Source organism: Lepisma saccharinum, chromosome 20 (genome assembly GCF_977018435.1).
Source record: "Lepisma saccharinum chromosome 20, izLepSacc3.1, whole genome shotgun sequence".
NCBI lineage: Eukaryota > Metazoa > Arthropoda > Insecta > Zygentoma > Lepismatidae > Lepisma > Lepisma saccharinum.
In genome coordinates, this window is record NC_139248.1 from 29,263,208 (window position 1) to 29,285,514 (window position 22,307).

Genomic DNA, 22,307 nt, shown 5'->3' on the forward strand with positions numbered 1-22,307 from the left:
GATTAGTAATTTCCATGCAATACGACAATACATCTGATGGATATTTTTTCTCATCTTTGGGACACAATGAAGGGAATAAAATACCTCAACCATATTTTGAATTTTTATTTTGCGGTGCCAGATGTCTGGAGCCCCCTTTTTTTTCCTACAAGTTCCTCAAAATTGAAAATTTTGAAAAAATCAAAAGTTTGACATTCTGTAATCCAAATGCGAATTAAGGAAAAATCTGAAATTTTCACCACAGTGAGATCTCTTTAACACATTCACACCCAGCTCCATGCGGTGCATTTAAACTACCAGCCCAGGCATTTTCTGAATCCAAATGTACCTAAAAAAAAATGTGACTGCCATCTTGAATTTTCGAGTTTCGCCGATCAACAGGGGTGGAGCAAATAGTAAAAAGAATAAATAAAAAAAAAAAATGGAAAAATGGACACCGTAGCGAAACCCTAGTCGTTTGCAGCGGGAATGTGTTTAGTTAAAATTTGCTTCTCTAATACTGAATAAAACATGTGGAATTGGGAAATGAAGAAATTACAAGATAATAGGTAGTAGTTATAAATACATTTAAAGCTGAGATTGTATAAAAATGTGTGTTAAATATGAAACTATGTATCAAATGCAGGTACAGGGTGAGTGAAAAATCACGAGCCTGCACAAATATTTTTGAAATGCTTAGAGTAAAAGAGTTGAAAGAATTATCATTATGTTATCAAGATTATTGCTACAATAAGCTGCCTCCTCCTTTGAATCTGCCATGTTGAATTCAAGGATATATTTTTAGATAGTCTCCTAGAGGTTCCATAGGCCGCTTCAAAAATACACACCCAAATGTGCAGATAAAATTTCCAAGGACATGCATTGGATATCCATAATGTGCAGTATTAGATATCTGTTTCAGGATATGACATTTTGGATATATAAAGCACATTCAATGCTGATATCCAAGTCAATATCTTATCCAAAGATTAACAATGTGTTTATTTATTTTTTAATGTTAAACATGATTTTAATACAATTTATTTAACTTGTTTCCATCTCAGTCCTTAAAAGCATTGCAATGTTTTTTGCTGCAGTTATATTTTGCACTTTTCCATGTTTTACGTGACATGGCTGAATGATTAGATCCATGTAGTTAGTTTTGTGTTTTTATAAACATTTATCAGATGCCAATTGTGGTTTGAAACTTTTTTTGTTAGTTTTAAGCTTTAATTATAAGGAGATACTTTAGTCACCTGCTTTAATGAAGCATTAAATTCTTAATGTGCCAGAACTCAAATTTGTGAAAAAAATTGCATTCTGAAGTCATAGACCAGGTTTTCCATGCATCTGGATCATTGTGCCATGGATAGAACAGATTAAGATGTGAAAGCAAGTAGCATCAATGACTGGTTTCAGCTTGCACAAGTAGTACCATTTTTAAACTCCCAGGATAAAATATCAGAACATAAGTCTATGTGCAACAGAAAAGCATTGATAAATACATGTTCACAAATCAGTTTAAAAAAAAAAAAAAGTGATGTGCAACCATTTGGCTCCTGTATTGAATAAATCCCTTGGAATTTAATTTTATATGTAACATTCCCTTCCCTGCTGCTGGTAATCCTCTTCAAAGTCAACTGTGAACAGAAAGAGCCCTACACAAGGGAAAAGTGCTCTTTGCAATTAGATGAAGCCTCTTTATAGCTTAATTGTGAATGTATTGAACCCCAAAGAAGTAGAACAATCATTTTCTTCTTTTAAAACCTGATTGTTGTTCCTTTCTTTTGTTGTGAATTAAAAAGCTGAAGAACTCCTTGAAAGTGACAATTTGCTTTTGGTTGCAGCAACTCTATAGTAGGTGAATCATAATTTGGTGAGGCCAAGTGTTTATCAAACATGGGAGCCTAGCAACAAAGAATTCAAAACTATATTCACCCTATGTCAAAGTTTTAGAACATTAGAAAACAATATTGAAATGAATAACGAAACATAGATACTCCATTAGTTGGAGAGCACTACCTTCTTATAATGCTATAGTGCCGTGCAAAGTTTTATCAACATCACATTTTTCTGCGATAACTTTTTTCACCTCCTTACAACGTTCTCTCTGCTCCCACATGCTACACACTACTTTGAATTCAATTTTTGCCTTCTGTGTCTGAAGTCACATGAACCCTTTCTATTTATTTATGGGAGTGAAGGAGGTTCCTCGTATATACTAACTGGTATACAGTTGTAGACATGAAACTTACCATCCCAGGGTTTCTGGCTGTAGGAAAAAGGAACAAATACAGTATTTACATTAAAATTATGTAAATGAACTGTTTAGCACAGTGTGGGTTTGCAGCGTGAAATCTCTGCTCTCAAGATCTGGGAGATAAGGGAAGGTAGGGTAAGGATAGAACCACAAATGTTTGCGTAAAATCTTCCACACAGTTGGTTGTGGGATGTCTAATTCTCTGCTGGCTGTGGTGGTAAGATTTCTGTGGACTTCATACGAAACTCTCTCTCACACGCTCCACAGTTGCCTCACTTACTGGTGGATGGCCGGTTGACTTTCGCTTGCAGATGTATCCCCTTGCTTTAAAGCCAGAATACCACTTACGGATACTGGGTCCACTGGGTGCATCTTCACGAAACTTCCTTCTAAAATTACGTTGCACAGTGATAACAGACTGGCAGACGTGAAAATCCAGCACACAAAAAGCCTTCTGGTCTTTGTTGGCAGCTTTTTTCTCCTATCGCCCCTAGTGACAAAATCAAGAACTACGTGACAGTTTACCAACCACTGAAACTTATGAGTTTCCCTTTCCATTGATACAACTTTCATGTATCTGAGTGTTATTAAATGTGAGTTATTCAAGTTTGTAATCACAAAGAATTTGTAAAAACGCTGTATAATGCAGAAAAATTTTTAAATCCAGAAATGTAAAATCGGGGTTTCACTATATTTTTATACATGATGGAGTGTTCTCTCTGCTCTGCACATCAAACACAAAAATCAATTACATCTAAACAAATTATATTGTACAGATTTAGTACAAAATGAAATTATTTATTAAACTGATGCCAATTTCCTTCTGGCATGTCAATGCTTGACCAACCACCTACCAAACTAGCCTGATATGATAATTCTATGCTGGTATAAATAATCAAACTGCCATTTTTTCCCCCAATTATTGATGTCAAAATTTTGTTGTTCTACATGGTACAGAAACATAATCCCACACAGACTTGTATGTGGTCTGCCTTTATCTTTATGGTGGGAAATATATTAGGGGTGGCCAAACGGATCCAGTGATGCACGCCAAAAGTTTCAAAGGTAAATTCTTCCAGAAGAGAGTGCTTATGCAAATTAAGCATTTCAAACTGAATGTAGAATAATTATCAGTATACAGTACACTTTAATGTGTAACCTACCATGTTTGCTTTTTTTTTTCTTTCACTATCTCGATGTTATTTCTGAGCTATGGATTTTTGAGATAGATGAAAACAAACTTATAATTCCAATTTTGGTGTTATATTTATCATCGCGAATAAAAATGGCTGTCACATATTTTTCTGGTTAAATCATTGTTAAAAATGGTTCTGTTACGATTCTTTATATTTTAACTATCTAACACTGTGCCTTCAGAACTGACTGGAAAGATGGTGGAAATATATACAAATTGATAGTTTGAGTTATTCACAACACTTTTACATTTTTTGACACCATGTTTCACACTTCCTGCTACAAAGAAAACTTTCGGGATGCCTGTTGTAAAACCAGACCTTAACTGAACACACTTAAGATTTAGGATATTCTATTAGAATAAAAAACCGATTTAATAATGATCATTTATTCTTGTCCTTCATTACACCAATCTCATCATGCGTCTGCAATGGTCACTTCCACTTCCACACCAGGTTCGATACTGATTGATGTCTACAATAATGTTAAGGAAATAAAATTGTTCTTGGCATGAAATATAAGAAAACACTTACAAAAGATACTCAATCTCTGAGATTGGGAAGATTTTGAAAATTCATACCAATTTTGGTGAGGCTCATTACCCATTCACTATGAACAGTAACAGGGCACCATCAACATTAATACACAACTAATAATATGATAATGAGAAAAGAGGAAAAACCAAAAAATTTCTAGTTATTTTGTGTTTCCTGTGAAAAGACTTACAATTTCCTTTCCATTTATTATGTAGCCCTTGTTTCATTCACTATACATGGTGATTGATAAGTGACAGTCCAAACTATGAGGGCGAAAAGTACACACTAGTAGTAGCAAAAAAAAGCTTGCATAAACATGGGTCTGCAATGGAGTGACATGAGTGTATGTAAGGGAAAAGTGCAAGCTGAACAAAAGGGTTATTTTTATGCCATTGGTAGTCTGACTACATGCAAGCCACATGGCTAAATTTAGTAGTACAGCAAAATTGGTCCGCATGTCATGGTGGTTTTCAATTGTGCCTTCTAAAAAAAAACTAATCACAGTGGAAGCAGCATAGAAATTGGAAATCAGAGAGATCTTATCTATTGTAATTCAATACACTACATACTACAGTAATCTTTTAATAATAAATATACTGCATTTACTCATGTATAATGCGCACTTTTTTCCAAAATTTTTGCTCCCAAAAACTGTGGTGCAAATTATGCACAGAATAATTCAGACAGCCAACATGAAACCATACAGGGTTGTTCCATGATTTTGTGACACTTGCATTGATTTTTCATGTTTACGGAACCCTATCATGTTATATATCGTTGTAAAGCTTGAATCCTGCAGTTTCTGAATATGAAAACAGTATTCCATACAAGATAACGATAATGTAAAATCCGGTTGAAATACTTTCATCAAAACCTGAAGAAACGTTCTGATTTTTATGGTACTTTGGATGAAAGAAAACATGAGAAAAAAGATAAAAATTAAAATGTAATACTGGCCAAATAATATGACATACATGGAGTGTGTAAATTCCTTAATGGAAGAAATCTTGTGGTGCTAACTGCTATTTGGAAGGTCCTGAATGTGCCTCGTATAAATGTTACATTAGTCATGGAAAGTAAAAGTATATGTTTTGAAAAAAGGAATCAGTAATTGAATAGGTATGACGTCATTCACTCTTTATCAGTATAGTAACAGCTTTACAACCTACAACTAAGAAAGCCATTTCTTGAAACTGGATTGTTCTGCACATTATATATGAGATATAATTTTTTGTCACTTTTACCCATCGAAAACCAGGGTGTGCATTATACACGCACGTGCACTATACACGCGTAAATACGGTTATAAAAGAAACGAAAGTACAGGGGTAGAAAAATACATGGTGCCTGAATTTTTAAATTCAGTTCTATTTATATATATATATTTCAAGTTTGCTTACAGAAATACCAGTTAGGCCTTTAGGAAGGTCATGCCAGTGCAAGTATTGATTATTTTTTACTCCAATCTTGTATTGATCAATAAATCAAATCTTTTACACTAAAATTTCAAAGTCTATCTTAGTTCAATTCATGGCTTCTTTGGCCCAGATTTGCAGAAAAAAAGGTCAGTCTCCAGAATTATTTTTGTTTTGTCTACCAACGTTAATGTATATTATGCCTCTATTTACAAGGAATGACCACATTATCTGAACAAATGTATGCATTAGATTTGTAATAAACTGGTATTGGGAAATTTTAATATTAGTTCATCCTGATTTGTAATGTAGCATAAACAGAATGCACATGGTATGATGCAGTCCCAGGTTCGAGTCCTGGTCGAACTTGCACTTTTAGCTTAAATTTGTATCTACATAGTTCACCATTAGTGAAGACATTGCTAAAAATACTTGTGCGAAAAAATATATTATAAGTAAAGCTATGTAAAAATCATACTACGAGGGCATCTTGCCTCCTATACAATAACTTTGGCAACACTGCTCACACATATGCAAAATTTGTGAGAGAATAATCGCTGATTCACGGACTGTTGTGACATCTAGCGGCATTCGCCTGCAACATCACACATGTGCACAATAGTGAGCAAAGTGGCGACGTACATGTACATGGGGTTGAAACAACCTGCTGTTATTGAATTCCTCACAGAAGATGGTTGTGCAAGGTGGCCACTTTAGCACCATGATAAAATTCAAGTATAATTCCCGGTTTTAAAGGTGAACTTTCCAAAAATTCAAGGATACAAGCAGATGTTTTCTCTATTCCAACCTTACATTTTACTGCCACCTCACCCCCCCCCCCACACACACACACACAATGTATTCAAAATTCTAATTCAATTAACAATATATGTATTGAATTTAAGGTGCAGAATTTACATTTGCCATTTCGCATACTTAGACTAGAAATACAGTACACTTACAAACACAAGTCGCAAATTTTACAGGATATAGTCATCTATGAAAAATTGTTAATTGTTTAACAATTTCAAATTTAACTAATCAACTTTAAGATATCTTATCTTGCCATAATCTTCAGTCTGTCTGCAAAGGACACTAACAAAGCAAATGGATTGAGAGAATAAATATGTATAACATGAATTGAATTTGAATTAATAAAAGTTTCACGAACAATTCCCAGAATTTAAGGAATTCCCAGTGAATAGCCACCCTGTTGTGTGCCCGTTGACATTCACCGACAAATGAGTGCTATCTATAGCAACACTGTGAGGACTGTTAGGATGCCTTTGGAGAAATTCCAAGCACGGTTACTGCAAGTTAGGCCTGGCAAGGACACATTTCTTCAACATGACAATGCTCGCCCACATACGAGTCGCCAAATACAGAATGCATTGCATAGTCTCAAATTTCACGAGATTTTATCCCACCTGCCTTACAGCCCAGATCTCGCACCTTGCAACTTTTTCCTTTTTCCAAGGCTGAAGCGACACAGTTACACCAGCGATGTGGAGGTGCAAGCAGATGCGTGTCGCTGGTACCAGGAGAAGATGCCGGATTCCTTCACTGAAGAGATGCAACAACTTGTCCGACGTTAGCATTTGTGTGTGGATAATAATGGTGAATACATGCAAAAGTAGTGAGACCCTGGTAGAGGACATTACAAGCTTTAAAAAGACATATACAGGGTTCCCACATGAACTTGAAATGCATTTTTCCTCAGTTTTCCAGAATCTTCATTTTTTCCCCCCAGAGTAGTCAATACACAGTGCAGTATTATTAATTCTTTTACAGTAGCCTCCATTTACCCTCATAGCAATAGCATCATCACATTATTATTACTAGAGATGAGATGGACTAGCGGTTTGGTTGATATAAAATTTTTGGGAGCTTCGCCTGTGTGGCCATTTTGCACCCTTTTAATTATACAGGGAAAATCCCCTTATCTTGAAATTAAAAGAATTAGGGATGAGTGTAAAGACACCTTTGAGAAAGGTTAAAAATGCAAGTTGTAAAGGGACTTCCACAGGACAAAGTTGTAAAGGGACTTCCACAGGACAAACACGAAATTTAAAAAAGGCAACAATAGTCTAAAGAAAACTTCCTCAGACACAATGTAAAAGGCCCACTCTTCTCAAGAAAGATAAAAAACATTTGGTAAAACAATGTCATCATCTTCCAACGTGGATGGATAATAAATCATTGGGAAGGTTAAAACTCTGAGGAAATTGAAATCAGCACATGCAAGAAGAATGTGCCGAACACTTAATACAACATTACAGGTATGGCACAGTGGAGAGTCCAACCTTTGTGTGAGAAGACTGTCAGATTCAAAGCAGAGTTAGGACTACTTATACTCGACGAGAGAGAGAGAGAAGGAGAAGGTCGCCATCTGCATCAGCTCCTTAGTTCCCCTTGATGCCTACATGACTGGGAACCCAGCAGAAGCAAACTAATTTAATTGTTACTCTATTGGTATGGGCATACCTGTACAGTCAACGTTACTGATAGACAGGTTCAACCACCGGCGAAAGAAAATGTAGGCGAATGGCCCACTGCTATTTTCACTACTTTTTAATTCTACATCCTGTGTTGTTTTAAGGAATGAAACTATGTTGGTTCAAAGCAGACACTGTTCTCTGCTTGTTGACGTCTTTATTTCAATTCATTGATGTCACATTGTGTAATTCAGACCGAATGAAAATGGTGGTGGACAATTCGCCTACTTTTTCTTTCGCCGGCGGGTGAACCTGTGTATCAGTAACATTACTGATCATTTTAGCCATTTTTTATTTCTTTTAAGAATAAAAAAAATACAATTTGTTCGTCATGGTTTTGTGAAGTGAATGTCTAAATAAGCAGTTCATTATTAAAGTAAATCATATTGAATCAAATTGGAGGTGAAGAATCATTTGAAATTTTGTATTGGCTCAGTTATCGGAATCAGTACTGTGAAATACTTATCAGTTCACATTCTGAAATCAAACTAAATGAAGAATCCCTGTGCACATATAAGTATGGTTACAGATATTTGTCTGAGTTAACACCTTTACCAACTATATTGCAATACACAAAATAACATACCAAACATACCACATATAGAACAAATATTGTCACACTTTTCAGACATATTCTAGCCCTTTAGATGTACTTCAATGTGACTCATTGATCAATTAGATGATTAGAATTCCTTCGAATTCCCCGGCTTTCCAGGTGTGTGGGAACCCTGCATATAGTTCATGTAAATATTTTGCATATTATTGACGTTATTGTGTAGGAGGCAAAACTTTTCAAAATGCGCTCGTGCATCTAGATTTAAATCTACACATATGATAACTTTGTAACTTTCAAGAAAAAGGATACAATTTGCTTCACAATCTCCGATGGACTGTGGAGATCGATGACACGCTTGTGAATCCTCATCTGGAATCTGTCCCAAGTCTTGGACCCTTCACCGCATGGTGTTTTCCTTGTCGTGATTCGGAGAATCTTGGTGGGCATCCGCACTGGGCCTTTGACACGGAGATTTTGTTTCTTGGCCCCATTAATTAGATCAGAACAAACTGAAAAAAAATAAAGAAGCAATTCTATAGTAGTAAGTAAAAAGATGGAGTTATTATCAGTTACCATGCACACCAGGTAACAGAAATGCTACTTATACAGGTGTTAGGTGTCTGAATGAGACTCTCTTTTAATGCAAATAAACCAATAGCTATAATGAGCCAACAGCATGGGGAGCCCATTTCGAGCCAAAACGACCACAAATTGGGTCTTTTGATACAGAGTTTCAAGATGATCCAGTAATGGCAGGAGACACATTCAGAAATAAGTTATATCAGACAAAAGTAACCAATAGTAGCAAAAATTTTCTCCCGTGCAAGTATTACAATACTTTAGTTATTTTGCTGTAGAAATTGCCATGGGAAACAGCAGAGAAAGTTTTGTTAACTATAGATATTTTTTTTTGCTTTTTAAAGTAAAAAACAGGAGCTGCGGTAGCTATGTTGGTAGAGCACCTGGCTATCACACAGAATACCCAGGTTCGAATCATCCCATGGCAGGTGATCTGGATCAGGAATATTTCCAGTCATTTTCCTGTTGCTGCACGGCTCTAAGGCCCACCGACACTCATATAAATGGGTACCTGGGGGCAACTTCGGAGATAAAGGCAGCTTAAGTAAAAAACAAGAAACATTTTATTTGAATTCAAATGGGGATTGTTTTTCTGTGAAGTAGTGGAAAGTTATGACTGAATAGCAAATTATAGTGTAAAAAAAAGTAACTTCAAAAACATATTATAAAAATTCAATGAATGACTATTTTGTGGGCCAAAAACACGAACAATCAATCAACTTTGAGAGAAATTTCTCTGGCAGTTTTTTTTGTCACATTTAGTTGTTTAGAGAACTGTTCATGCTTTATCCCCTTACCAAAAAGTGAAAATTTCTATTCATGCAGTATGCAATGGTTGCAAGAATGCTTTGATGTGTTAATTCAGTGTTAAACTGATTTATTGAGTCTCTCCAATTCAACAGGATATAAGTACGTAGAAAACATTTTTTAGGGAGATGACCACACTACAAAAACCAGTAGATTATTCAGAAAATGCAATTGTCTGTGGATCAAGACAATAGTACACAAACCAGTCTATTCTTTGTTGTACTGTGTATGCTATCAAGTATATATTTAGAAAGTGCAGATTGAATTGCACCTAGAAATTGATCACACAAAACTGAATGACTACTGTCCTCTAAAAATATCAAGTGATACACTGTTTACTACATGAAAATGATTTAGAGCTCACATGAAGTCCATGAAATATGCTACAGTATTGTAATGCCAAAAAATATGCTTCTTTTCAAAGTGGGTCTTTTAAAGTGTATGAACATAATCATACACTGTGTACAAAGACACCAATTAAACTCACCTTTCTCTAAGCTTCTTACATTCCTTGATGTCAAAGTGATTCTTATTCTGTGAATAAGTGCAGCCTCTGCACTAGGCTTCTCCGTATCCTTGAACGACTGAAAAAAATAATTAAATTAATACAACATATTATTGTAAGTAATAATATTTTTATACCTTCTGTCAAAAAAGTACCGGAAATTTGTAATTTAAAAGGCCCGCACTAATGATCTTTTAAAAATCTTTCTTTCCGTCGCTCTAATGATCTTTTAAAAATCTTTTTTTCCGTAAGTTCATAGCACTATACTTAATTACTATGCCAAACATGACCGTGCTCTGTCAACCAGTTTGTTTACAGCAGTTGGTTGAATCAGTCCACTTCAGCAGCGCATCACGATTTTTACAATGAACGAAATTATTGAACAAAGAGTTTGCCTTAAATTTTGTGTGCTGACTATGGCAAATCAGTTTTATCAAAAACACGTACAAAGCGTTCAAGGAGGGCCGAGAGGTCGTCGAAGACATGCCTCGCTCTGGACCACCTTCGACCCCTTCAACCGATGAAAACATTGAAAAAGTGAAGGAAATTGTGCACGATAATCGCCATTCCAGCTTAAGAGAGATAGCTAGTGATCTTAACATCTCTCACGAGTCTGTTAATTTGATTTTGGTGGATATTTTGGGCATGAGACACGTCGCCGTACAGCTTGTTCCAAAAGAGCTGAATTTTCTTCAAGAACAGTACCGTGAGCAGGTCTCTTTAGACATGCTGGATCGCGCCAATTTTGATCTCACATTCATGGAATGCATCATAATGGAATGCATCATAACTGGTGATGAGACATGGGTCTACGAGTTTGACATGCAATCAAGTCAACAGTCATCAGAATGGAGGACAAAAGACAAGCCGAAACCGAAAAAAACACGACAAAGTCGCTCAAAAGTCAAGGTGATGCTCATTGTTTTCTTCGACATTCGTGGTTTGGTGCATCATGATTTGACTTCTTTATGTTCCCAAAACTAAAATTGCCGGTCCGAGGTACCCGTTTTGACTCGATTGAAGCCATAAAGCAAAATTCGTGGAAGGAGCCGAAGGCCATACCGGAAAGAGCCTATAAAAAGTGTTTCGAAGACTGGAAAAAACACTGGCATATGTGTGTTGCATCAAATGGGGCCTACTTTGAAGGCAACAAAATAAATATTGATGAATAAATAAAAATTGTGCGTTTTATTTAACAATTCCCGGTACTTTTTTTTGACAGAATATATGTCCATGTGAACAAAAGCACATGACTTAAAGGAAATCCTTTTGGCTACAGCTAATCCTGATGACAGCTGTTGGTATTGGCATCCAGTACACTACTCTCAAAAGTTATCTGACTGCCTTGAAATATTTCAATCTCAGACATGAGGTTAAAAACTATGAATCACCATTACAACAGATTAAAAAATGAAACAATCTGGAGGAATCACGTTAGAGTATATTTATGTTTCTGCTTGTTCAAACTGAATGCACAAATTTTTGTGAGGTTTGAAACCCTGGAGTAGAGAATGGTTCACTTGGAGGAAAACACCGCATTTGAACATAGGGTTCTTTGAAAATTGAATTATAATGCTTTGCAAAATTTCACATTCTCCCACAGCTACAGCAAAAATGTGGTCAATTTAAAGCAGTGTGCTCAACTGTCAGCATTTTCTTCAAAGTAGGAGATATCACGGTTCAAATCCAGACCTCTCCATTTTTTTTTAACATGAAATGTAGTGGAAACAATCCATTAATATTTGTTGAGAATGATACATCAGGGTGGCTACAAACAAGCAGAAATGAAATTCCCTGACTTTTCCAGGTTTTCCAGGACAAAATTTACGTTTTTCCCTGACAATTACAAACTAAACTAAATCGATGTTTTTGCAAATGGAAATAATAAACTCATACAGATCCACGTATGGTTTTGTTAAGTACCAATATTATCATCTATGAAATTGACTTAATTTCTCTATTCTCTATGATCTGAATTCAAACTGCAAAATAGTGAATTTGGAAAATTATTACAATTCACAAGCTAGGGAAGGATTACGGAATTTTGTCATACGCAGTAAGTTTAAAATAAAATACTTGATTATTTTTAAAGTTACGACTAAATGAGATAAAAGTGAAGAGTGATTGATTAAGAAATACAATTTGTAATTTATCAGTCTCCATATACATTCTCGGTATTATATGTTGATATTTCCACTGAGGTTTGGAACCCTCTGCTTGCAAGAACCATGCGTGCGGACTCATTTTTCAATGCATAAAGCTACTTCTCTCTTCTCTGTAAAGCAAACAACTTAACTCTTGCATTTAAGTGAAACAATTGAATCATATTTCCTTACATTATCAATGGGATTTCTGCTTCAGTAGTATATCCAAGTGAAGTACTGTGAAACTGACAACATGCAGTTATACCATTAATGCTGACGAAAAGGGTATGTAGGTATTAGAAATTTAACGCAAGGAATTAATAGAATTACATTGTATAGGTACCGGATTTAGCTAACCACACATTAAAACAGGAACACTCTAATAATAAAAGCTTCTGAATGTTTATATACGAGGAGCATCGTGAAAAAAGCTCCAATGGTGCCTATACGTAGCAAGCACTAGTGGTCGGAGAGCGACACACACACACATGCAGGCAGGAAGAAGTGGCATGTAGCTGTAATCTGGTACAGTTGCAATGCAGCCGTTTTAGGACAGTTCTAGGTTAAAGATTGCAGCTCTCATACAGTCTCCCAACGACTGCGATGTAGCCTACATTGCACGCTCAGAATTTGGCACAGAGCCACCAGCAATCGTGTGAGGTGTGCAGACCGGACGTCGTGAGTGATAGTATGGTCAGACGATGGTGCAGACAATTCACGGAAACCCAATTGAATGTGCACAAGCCCATACAGCTGAGTACACGCGGGCCCTTTGCATCACTTCAGGTGAGAGATCTTGGACCACTCCCTATACAGCCCTGGCCTTGCATATACCGACTTTCATCTCTTTGTTTAACTGAAGAGGTTTCTGGCAGGGCAAGGATTTGACAGCTACACTGCGGTAGAGACAGTCTTTGCTGTCAGACACATATGCCATGGGCATACAAAATTTAGTGCCATGCTACGACAAATGCCAGAACAACGGTGGTGATTATGCCGAAAATTAGGATAGGACTCACTGTTACTAATGCAATAAATTACAACTGATATTCTTGTTTTATTTATGCCTAATCGGTAGGGACCTTGATATTTTTTTTTAAATTGGTGTATTTTCTTATTTTTTTATTTTTTACTATATGGTGTTATTTTTCCCAAAATTCACATTTTCATTTTAGCGTATTTTCTGGCAAATATCTCAAATTATACCTTCATGGTGTTTTTAAACTACTGTTTCAAATTGTAAGTCTCATGGCTTACGCCTCTTCGTGAGAGTTTGATATCTTGAAAGTTATTTTGGGAAAGTTATTTTCCATACTCCTTTTTTAATTTTAAGGTAAGGATTTTAAATAATGGAATTTTCCCCGTATATACTGAAGGGTGCATAATGACCATAAGTGGCGACGCACCCAAAAAATTAAAATCAATCAATCTCACGTGACAGATACCGATATATTATGGCACCAAAATTGGAATTATCTTTTTTTGACTTGATAGTGTTACGTTTCCCAAAATTCGCGTTTCTATTTTAGAACATTTTTCTGCCAAATATACCGAAACGTAATACTCCATTGTGCTTTTAAACTATTATTTTAAATTGTAGGTCACATGGTCTACTTATTTTCGTGACAGTTTGATATGTTGGAACAGATTTTTGAGGAAGAAAAAGTAAAGTGCTCCCCTGCACTTTTCCATGAATGTGTATAGTAGTGTGGAGTTAGGGCCCCACACTTTCTTGATCACGGCTGAAGGTAGGGTGATGTGATCAGCACCACACTCCTGGCTACCTTTATCCCTCAAAGTTTCCTCAAGGTACCAGCTTCATATGATGCTGGGTGGGCGCCGGAGCAGTTTGAATAGGTGGAAAACATCCCGGTTCTCCCCCGCAGGGGATTGAACCCGGGTCTCTCGCATAGTAGTCAGACGCCCTAACGACTGAGCTCCATTATTACTCGCTCGACAAATGCCGATGGTGCGCACTTAGCTTGGTAATTCAAAACATATCTCGCATGACAAATACTGTAGATGTGGCTCCCGTGTGACGGTAGATACGCACTCGATCTCCTGTTAGAACCCTGCCACTTTGCTCTGTGATCAAATGGTTTTGATAGAAGTTGAAAAAATCTTGGGAAATACATGATTTAATGTGGCTGTCAGAATCATTCCATGTACATATAACTCTATAGTTTACTCTTGAGTAAAATGTTGGAAAACTTGCATGTTCTATGTACACAAACATGGCCTAGAAAAGACAAGAATGTTGGATTTCATGGAATTTTTATTGTTTTAGGACATTTCTTTAAAAAAATCGCTTAAAACGCCAACAATTTGCATTTTATGCGAAATTCGCATTATTTCAATATTTCGAACGAGCGAAAAATGTGTCCAGACATCACTGCACATTCCTGTAACTTCGCAGCAATTACCATTTTTCACGGTTTTGGCATTTGCGAAAAATCAATGTCCCTACTACTTGGAAATTACTTTCTGGCCACTCCTCGTATAAATCAGTAGATGGAAATTGAAAATTTAGCAGGGCTGGCAGAGAAAAGTCAATTATTGAAGAAAGTGATTTGCTTTTATGATTGAATAATTCGAGTAAATATGATATTAAAATATTTACGTATTTATTATTAGTATTTTATTTCATAATATTGGACATTAACCTTACTCAGTGAGAGATTAATGACCATCTCTCATGAGTTTAAACAGACAGGACAGAGAGTGGTGTTAATTTCATTGCAATACAAGTGTTGCAGTAAATTTGAGGTTGGGAGCATACACTTGCCAATTTTTATAACGTTCACCAATGCAGATTTATGTTTCACTTTTACGTGATAGTATTCAATATATATCCCATTTGGTTGGATTCTTCTTGATATCTAAGAATAGTGCAATGTCATTGTAAACGTATGTTAACTTGTGCGAAACCAGTAATACGTCAGGATGATGAAAGCAAACTTTCGTAAGCACTGCTACATTAAATGAGCCAGAAGAGTAATAAAATTCCAGCAGCATATTTGCAGTCTAAAGCTCTTCTTGTTTATGCATGCGAGTTTTGTTGGATGTTGCAGTCCATGCAATTTCTGTCGCATGTTGTAGTGAGATACCCTGTCGGGTGGTGATATTTAACAAAAAACGTATATATCAATGGAATCTATTTGTTTCCATGTTCCTTCAGTTTGGCCAACAAAATGCCTTACTACGACGTCCGACAACTATCGGACGGCGCCACCTGCTCTTATCCCCTCCATCTGTTGACAAATCCTATTACTACTCCCATACGGACAAGAAAAAATGATAATTCAATGCATTTTTCACGTAATATTTAGAGGCTTAACCTTTACTCCCCCGATGATACCATATGGTATCATCAAAGGAAGTTCGTACTCGCCCGATGATACCATATGGTATCATGGTGCTGATTACGAAATTAATGTGCTTTTTGGACCTTCATACTCTTATGTTTGGGTGAAAATTCATATTGATGACCAACCTCCCACCTCTCGCCCCTCTCCGCAACATATCCATGCCACATTTCCGAACAGAGTTTCACATTTTGGCTCATTATTCAACTTGTATGGCACCCAGGAACTGGAAACATGTTTCAATCTCTTTGGAAACGTCCATTCTTTGAAGAGAATACTAAGGTTCGCGCCTTCTTCCCAAATAGCGGGAGAAGAGGGGGCAAACTCCAGATGTTTGTTTTTTCATTGAAATTCGGGGAAGCCCCCCCCCCCCCAGCCCCTCTTCCTCGGTCCGGCGTTCTGATTTGTACACAGTTAAATGCTCTGATGTTTTAGCTGCAAAACAAAACTTATCCGAATTAGATTGCTCCCATAGTGCCCGAGTTATAACAATTTTCCTCCAAAAATGCAAATTACCTATTTTTCGTAAAAAAAATTAAAAAAATTGGCTTATTATTCAACTTGTATGGCACCCACGAACATGAAACATGTTTCATTGTCTTGACAAATATCCATTCTTTGAAAAGAATACTAAAGTTTGCGGCTTCTTCCCAAAATAATGGGAGAAGAGGGGGGGGCAAACTCCAGATTTTTATGTTTTTCCATTGAAATTTGGGGGACGTGCCCCCCACAGCCCCCTTCCTCGGTCCCGTGTTCTGAATTGTACACCGTTGCATGCGCTGATGTTTCAGCTGCAAAACAAAAGTTATCCGAAGTAGATTGCTCCCATAGTGCCAGAGTTATAACAATTTTCCTCCAAAGAGTGTTCGAATATAAAATTCCCGCCGAGAAGCCCGGGCGAGAGAAATTTCTATCTCTCTCTCTCTCTCTCTCTCTCTCTCTCTCTCTCTCTCTCCCTCCTCCTGCCATCACTGGTTTCTGGCGCCGTGGTTGTGAGGTCGAAACTTACGAACGAGATTTCCTGTTCCCGTGCAGAGTTTCATAACGATATCTTTAAATAAATAAATAATAAAAAAAAAGTCAATGAAGACGAAATTCCCTGACTTTTTTTGACACCTCAAATTCCCTGACTTTTCCCGGTTTTCCAGATTTTCCAGGTCTGTCGCCACCCTGTACATAGTGATGAAATAAAACTGCTCTGAATCATGTAATAATTTGATACTGAAATTTGAACAAATATATTCATTCACATGGCTTTCAAAGGTGAGATTTACTTCAATGTTTGCTGGCACACACACTTTTGTGGATTTAATGTACAAACTTTCCACTTAATTCAGTAATGCTGTGTGTGTTAACATTTCAAAACTGATTCATAGATAAAGATACGGTAACTGTTCAGATTGTTTTACGATTTCTCCTAGCACAAAGACTAATTGTCGTAGAATTTTGGAAATAATTGTCACACGAAATTTGAACCTTCATTAAAGTAATGAGCACTGTTTGGATTCGAAAAAGTTATTTATGTTGAAAAAAAAAACTTGAAAATTACCTTACGCACTTCATGGACAAGATATCCTTAGTCGACAAGCTACAGTAAATATCGTAGAAGCGTGGGAATGAATGTAGAAGTAAATCTGAATATTCTGGGGTGTGAAGGAATGATGGATAATCTCATACACCAACAAGTAAAGAATGTGCAGGCCAGGTCGTATAATATGCACATGTGTAGTTAGCTTCTCAACTCGGTAAAGCCCATCACCACGGTATAATAGTTCAAATGTTCTTTAAGCAAGCTGCACAGCGGATCCGACAAGACAATTTTGTTGCAAACTGACTCGGGGAACGTTTAACATGGGGCTCTTATGAGCCACCGCACACTGGATGAAACATTTGACTGAGTCATGATGCAACAAAACAGTTAAGGTCCCGGGAATTTAGTCTCGCAGGAGCACAATGTGACAAAAAGCTTTGTGCATGTGCGACTCCCTTCTTCTCAGCGCACCACCTGCAAGTGACTCATCACTGTATTGTTTGACAGCACATATTATATGCAAGTTTGATGCTGCAGTCAAGGTTAAAAATTGAACTTGTGCATGTGAGGCCTCCGCTGTACGATTATTCATCAACTGAGCATCACAATAAAAACAAAATTGATGTGCTATGGGATGAAGTGGCACAGGAGATGAATTACAGCACAATTACATTTCGTTAAAAAAATAGGCTTATCACAAATTATCTTGTAATGTACAAAACATATTGAAAACTGTACAAGAAAAACAATACTCAGGCCAGTTTCATATTTATTGCTCGAATAACTATGTGGTTGAAGCAGAAGAATCACAGTATTCAAAACATCGCTAAATTATTTGAGAAAGCAGGAAATGCGGTGTTGGGGAACAAAGGGTAAGAAATTGTTATTGGCTATGGTAATATTCACAATGTTGATAAAAAAAATTTCATTTGTTAACCCACGCTGTTCTGCAATTTCAACTTAGAGTCATCAAAATTTCGTACATATTACAGCAAAAGATCACAGTCGCCAGGCTGTAATTTTGGTGAAACTATCAAAGCCGGGAATCCGATTTCTTCAAATTTACAAGAGAAAGTACTTACGAAATTGAGTTTGTGTGTAATTTCGGAAGTTCCTAGAAGTGTTTTCTCGCATTTTTCAATGTATTTGGCTGCTAATTCATGTTTTTTTCTATAATAATGTCCGTCCGTTGCAAGAAAGCTGTTGCTTGCATTTCCATCCATGTACTTGAACCGGATGTTGTAAGCATCTGACGACGTAATCCCCGGTAAGTGTTTCCAAACATTTTTTTCACTATATTACCCAACCTAAAGCAACCTAACCTTACCATGATGGTGCGTGGGGTTATCGTGAATGGTTTTTGGGGCTATTCGTGGATGGTAATACTATCCAGAATGGTTTTTGGGCCCATTCGTGGATGGTCATTCTGTCCCGAATGGTTTTTGGGGCTATGTGGGAATTTTTCTGTTAAGAAGGCTGAAACACTGCTTTGCCGTTTGAAACAACACACTAATCAAGATTTGCCCGCCATTTTGTGGTTCAGGAAGCGAGAAAAGAACGAATAATAATTACTCGATATGTCGACAATAGATGATAATTTCGTTTTACTTTTTCACTTCAGTTACACGCAATATGGCAGGCAAATCTTGACTAGCATTGTCTATCATCTGTGGGTATGCAGTGTTTCAAACCATCTTAACTGAAAAATTCCTACTTTCGTGTTACCGATTTTGTATTTTTTTCTGGGTTCCAAAACACCTCGAACCATGTTTGGCAGTCACTTGTTAAAATTGTACATTTACGTGTAGAACTTGTAAAATAACCTTGTGATTTACCACGTTGATTGTCAATACACAGCAATTCGGAACCATCTTTCTTTCGCAATTCGTTAATGGTCTTCCTTTACACACAACAATCTTGCAACCTTGAATATTGACGTCAGACGAGGAATGCCTACGAAGTTAGGTTAGGCCTGTTAGTTTAGGTTCCATTAACATAAATACTAAGAAAAATTAAATATTTTGGCTAAGAGAACTATACCTTGCCTTGCATAACATGAAAAAGCTCTCTCCCGTTACGTCAGATCACAATGTTGCTAAAGTGTTGAGCGATAAGTGACACCCATTTGAGGAAAATGGCATGTTCCGTGGAGCTACTGTTCTTATGGTAGGGTTATGTTACGTTAAGAAAACAGTTTATTTCGTTTTTTTCTCGATTTCCATACTCGACCGCCAATTATTACATGCAGATTCGTGATTAGGAGTTCACAATTAGTGAGTAGGCGAAATTTCATAGACATTGGAGAGTGGTCCGGTATTGTAAACTCGTTCCATATAATTTTTTTGGTAAAACTTCGATAGCGTCCCAACGGATTTCTTCATTTTTACAAAAGAAACTACTTACCGATGAGTTTCTGTAGAAATTCTTGTTGGTATTTTCTTTCATCGAGAAAACCCGATGTTGTCCGTTTATGCTAAATTGAATGAAATGAGTGCTAAAGAAACCTAATCTAACCTCGTAGGCATACCTCGATGGTTTGTGGGGCTACCCGTGGATGGTTTTTGGGGCTAACGTCAATGGTTTAATAATTACTCATTATGTCAAAAATTTTTCGTGAAAAAAGCAAAATAGCACCTTGAAGTATCTTTGGTAATTATGCGATATCGCCCGAACACCTCTCACTCGTTTATTTCGTTAATTTAAGTAATGATATTTACCTATTCTGCATTGCGGAAGATTCTTTAAAGTGAAGTTATGCCTTTTTCCATAAAATAGTGTCAACTTTTCATATTACGAGTCATTATTTGTCTTCCTTGTTCCGCTTGGGTAACAGACAATATGGCATGCACTAGTCATGGATCATCGCGCGTCATGTTTGTGTTTTGTCGATTTAGAGTGGGTATGCAGTGTTTCAACCTTCTTAACAAAAAATACCTACTTTCGTGTTCATTATGTCATCACAAACCATTGACTGATAGCCCCAAAAACCATTCACGATAGACCCACGAACCATTGATGGATGGCACCAAAAACCATTCACGATAGCCTCAAAAACAATTGACGGATACCCCAAAAACCATTGACGATAGTCCCACGGACCATTTACGGCAAGGTTAGGTTAGTAAAAAAAAAAAAAAATTCTCGTAAAAAAAAGGCAAGTTTGGGAACACTGGCGAGACTGCGTGACTTTCGATGCTCGCGCCATCTGCAGGTACATAATGGAAACAGAAAATGCAACTTCCTTACATAAAAAGTGATTATTTCTTGTTCTGCAACATTCTATGGTGAAGTTTTCAGTTTCCGCGAATGAAAATACCTCGAAGAACTTCAACAATGCTACAGAAACTGATTTCAGTAAGTAGTTTCTCCTGTAAATTTGTAGAAATCCGGTACTAGTTTACTATTCTTCGGACAGATTTCTACAGAAGAAACTACTTACCGTAATAAGTTCCTGTATGAAAAACTAAATATGCTGACCAAGGCAGTAATTTTGTACTTGATACAGAGTCTGAAGAAGACCTTGCTAGAAGGTTGAAACGTTACGTTAGTTTATGTTTTTAATAAAAAAATTACTGCCTTGGTCAGCATATTTAGTTTTTCATAATCATAGAAACAAGGCTTAATGGAGTTATAAGTTCCTGTAGTATTGTCTAACATCGGGAAGGTGTTTTATGTGAAATTCAGGTAAGTTTTCCGTATCCTGGAAACGGATTTCTTCAAATTTAAAAGTTTGTGGCTCATTTGGGGGCAGGTGACTCCGACCAATTTCTAACATGCCTTTAACAGGGAGTCTATAGAAAAAGCCGAAGCGGAGCGGTGGCGGGTCCGCGTTAGCGGTTGGGGGTGGTAGGTCAATTACCCCAGGGGCGGAGGGAAATTTGAGTCAAACATTTCAAACTAAAATAATTTTTTTGATTAAATTTCGCACAGATTCCGGGATGGATATCCCCAAAAACCACTCACTGAATGTTCCGCGAAGCAGATAGGCAAGTACGAATGTCAAAAATTGACGAAATTCTGAAGTTATATTAGGTGTCTGAAGGATAGTAAACATTTACCAAAAAGGTTTCACTACCGAAATCGAGGGTTGAGGATTTCCGGATAGACCCTACTTAAGATCCGACAATGTACGGCACTACGAACCATTGACGCATAGCGCCACAAACCATTCACGGATAGCCCCACGAACCATACACGGTTAGGTTAGGCAAACAGTTAAAATTTGGGGTCGTAGTAAAAACAGGAACATATATTTCGTTTTCTAGTTATTCTAAACACAAAATATTGCAATAAACATTGTTTCTCTTCAGAAATCGAGGGTGTCTGTTGAGATGACGGACCCGCTTATTTTGCAAATTCTACACGTGAGCGCCAAATTTTAAATGCAGATTCGTGATTAGGAGCCCTACATTATTGAGTATGCGAAATATGAACGAAATCGGAGAAGTTCCCGGTAATGCAAATTTGCTCCAAAGTCGTTCCAGTAGGTGAGTTTTAGGATTGGTCCCTACTTACATTATATTTAACTGATGGATATATTTTATAAATGTATGTTGAAAACAAAGTGCATAACTTACCATGATGATATTTCAAATAGATTTCTGGTCGAGTTAATCTGAAGCGATCAGCGCTGAACCAGAAATTCAACACTTCAACTTACAACTCCACGTGCAACTGAAGAAGAGAAAACGAAGGGCAAGGGTAAGCAAAATTTTCCCTCATTCTTTTCGTACTGCTAGCTGACTCCTTAGAAAGAGGAGGAGCCTTGTTTGACTTGCTTGCTTCACTCTGATATTTAAACATGACATGTAGAGTTTTATATGACAAAGGAGTAATCCTATAATCATAATGACACAAACGTAACGGGATAATTCGTAATTGCAGTTGAGAAAATAGAAGTGCATCTGGTACAAATACGCTGTACACAAAATATCACCAATT

General features: G+C 36.9%; 1 protein-coding gene across 1 annotated transcript; it reads right to left on the reverse strand.

Annotated features, from left to right (window-relative positions):
• Positions 1-3,805: 3,805 nt before the first annotated feature.
• Positions 3,806-22,089, reverse strand: RpS20 (ribosomal protein S20). The gene is made up of 4 exons (XM_083141864.1): positions 21,944-22,089; positions 10,309-10,405; positions 8,745-8,944; positions 3,806-3,907 (listed from the first exon to the last, which is right to left on the reverse strand). The coding sequence occupies exons 1-4, from the start codon at positions 21,944-21,946 to the stop codon at positions 3,851-3,853; spliced, it is 357 nt and encodes a 118-aa protein (XP_082997990.1). The 5' UTR covers positions 21,947-22,089; the 3' UTR covers positions 3,806-3,850.
• Positions 22,090-22,307: the final 218 nt, after the last annotated feature.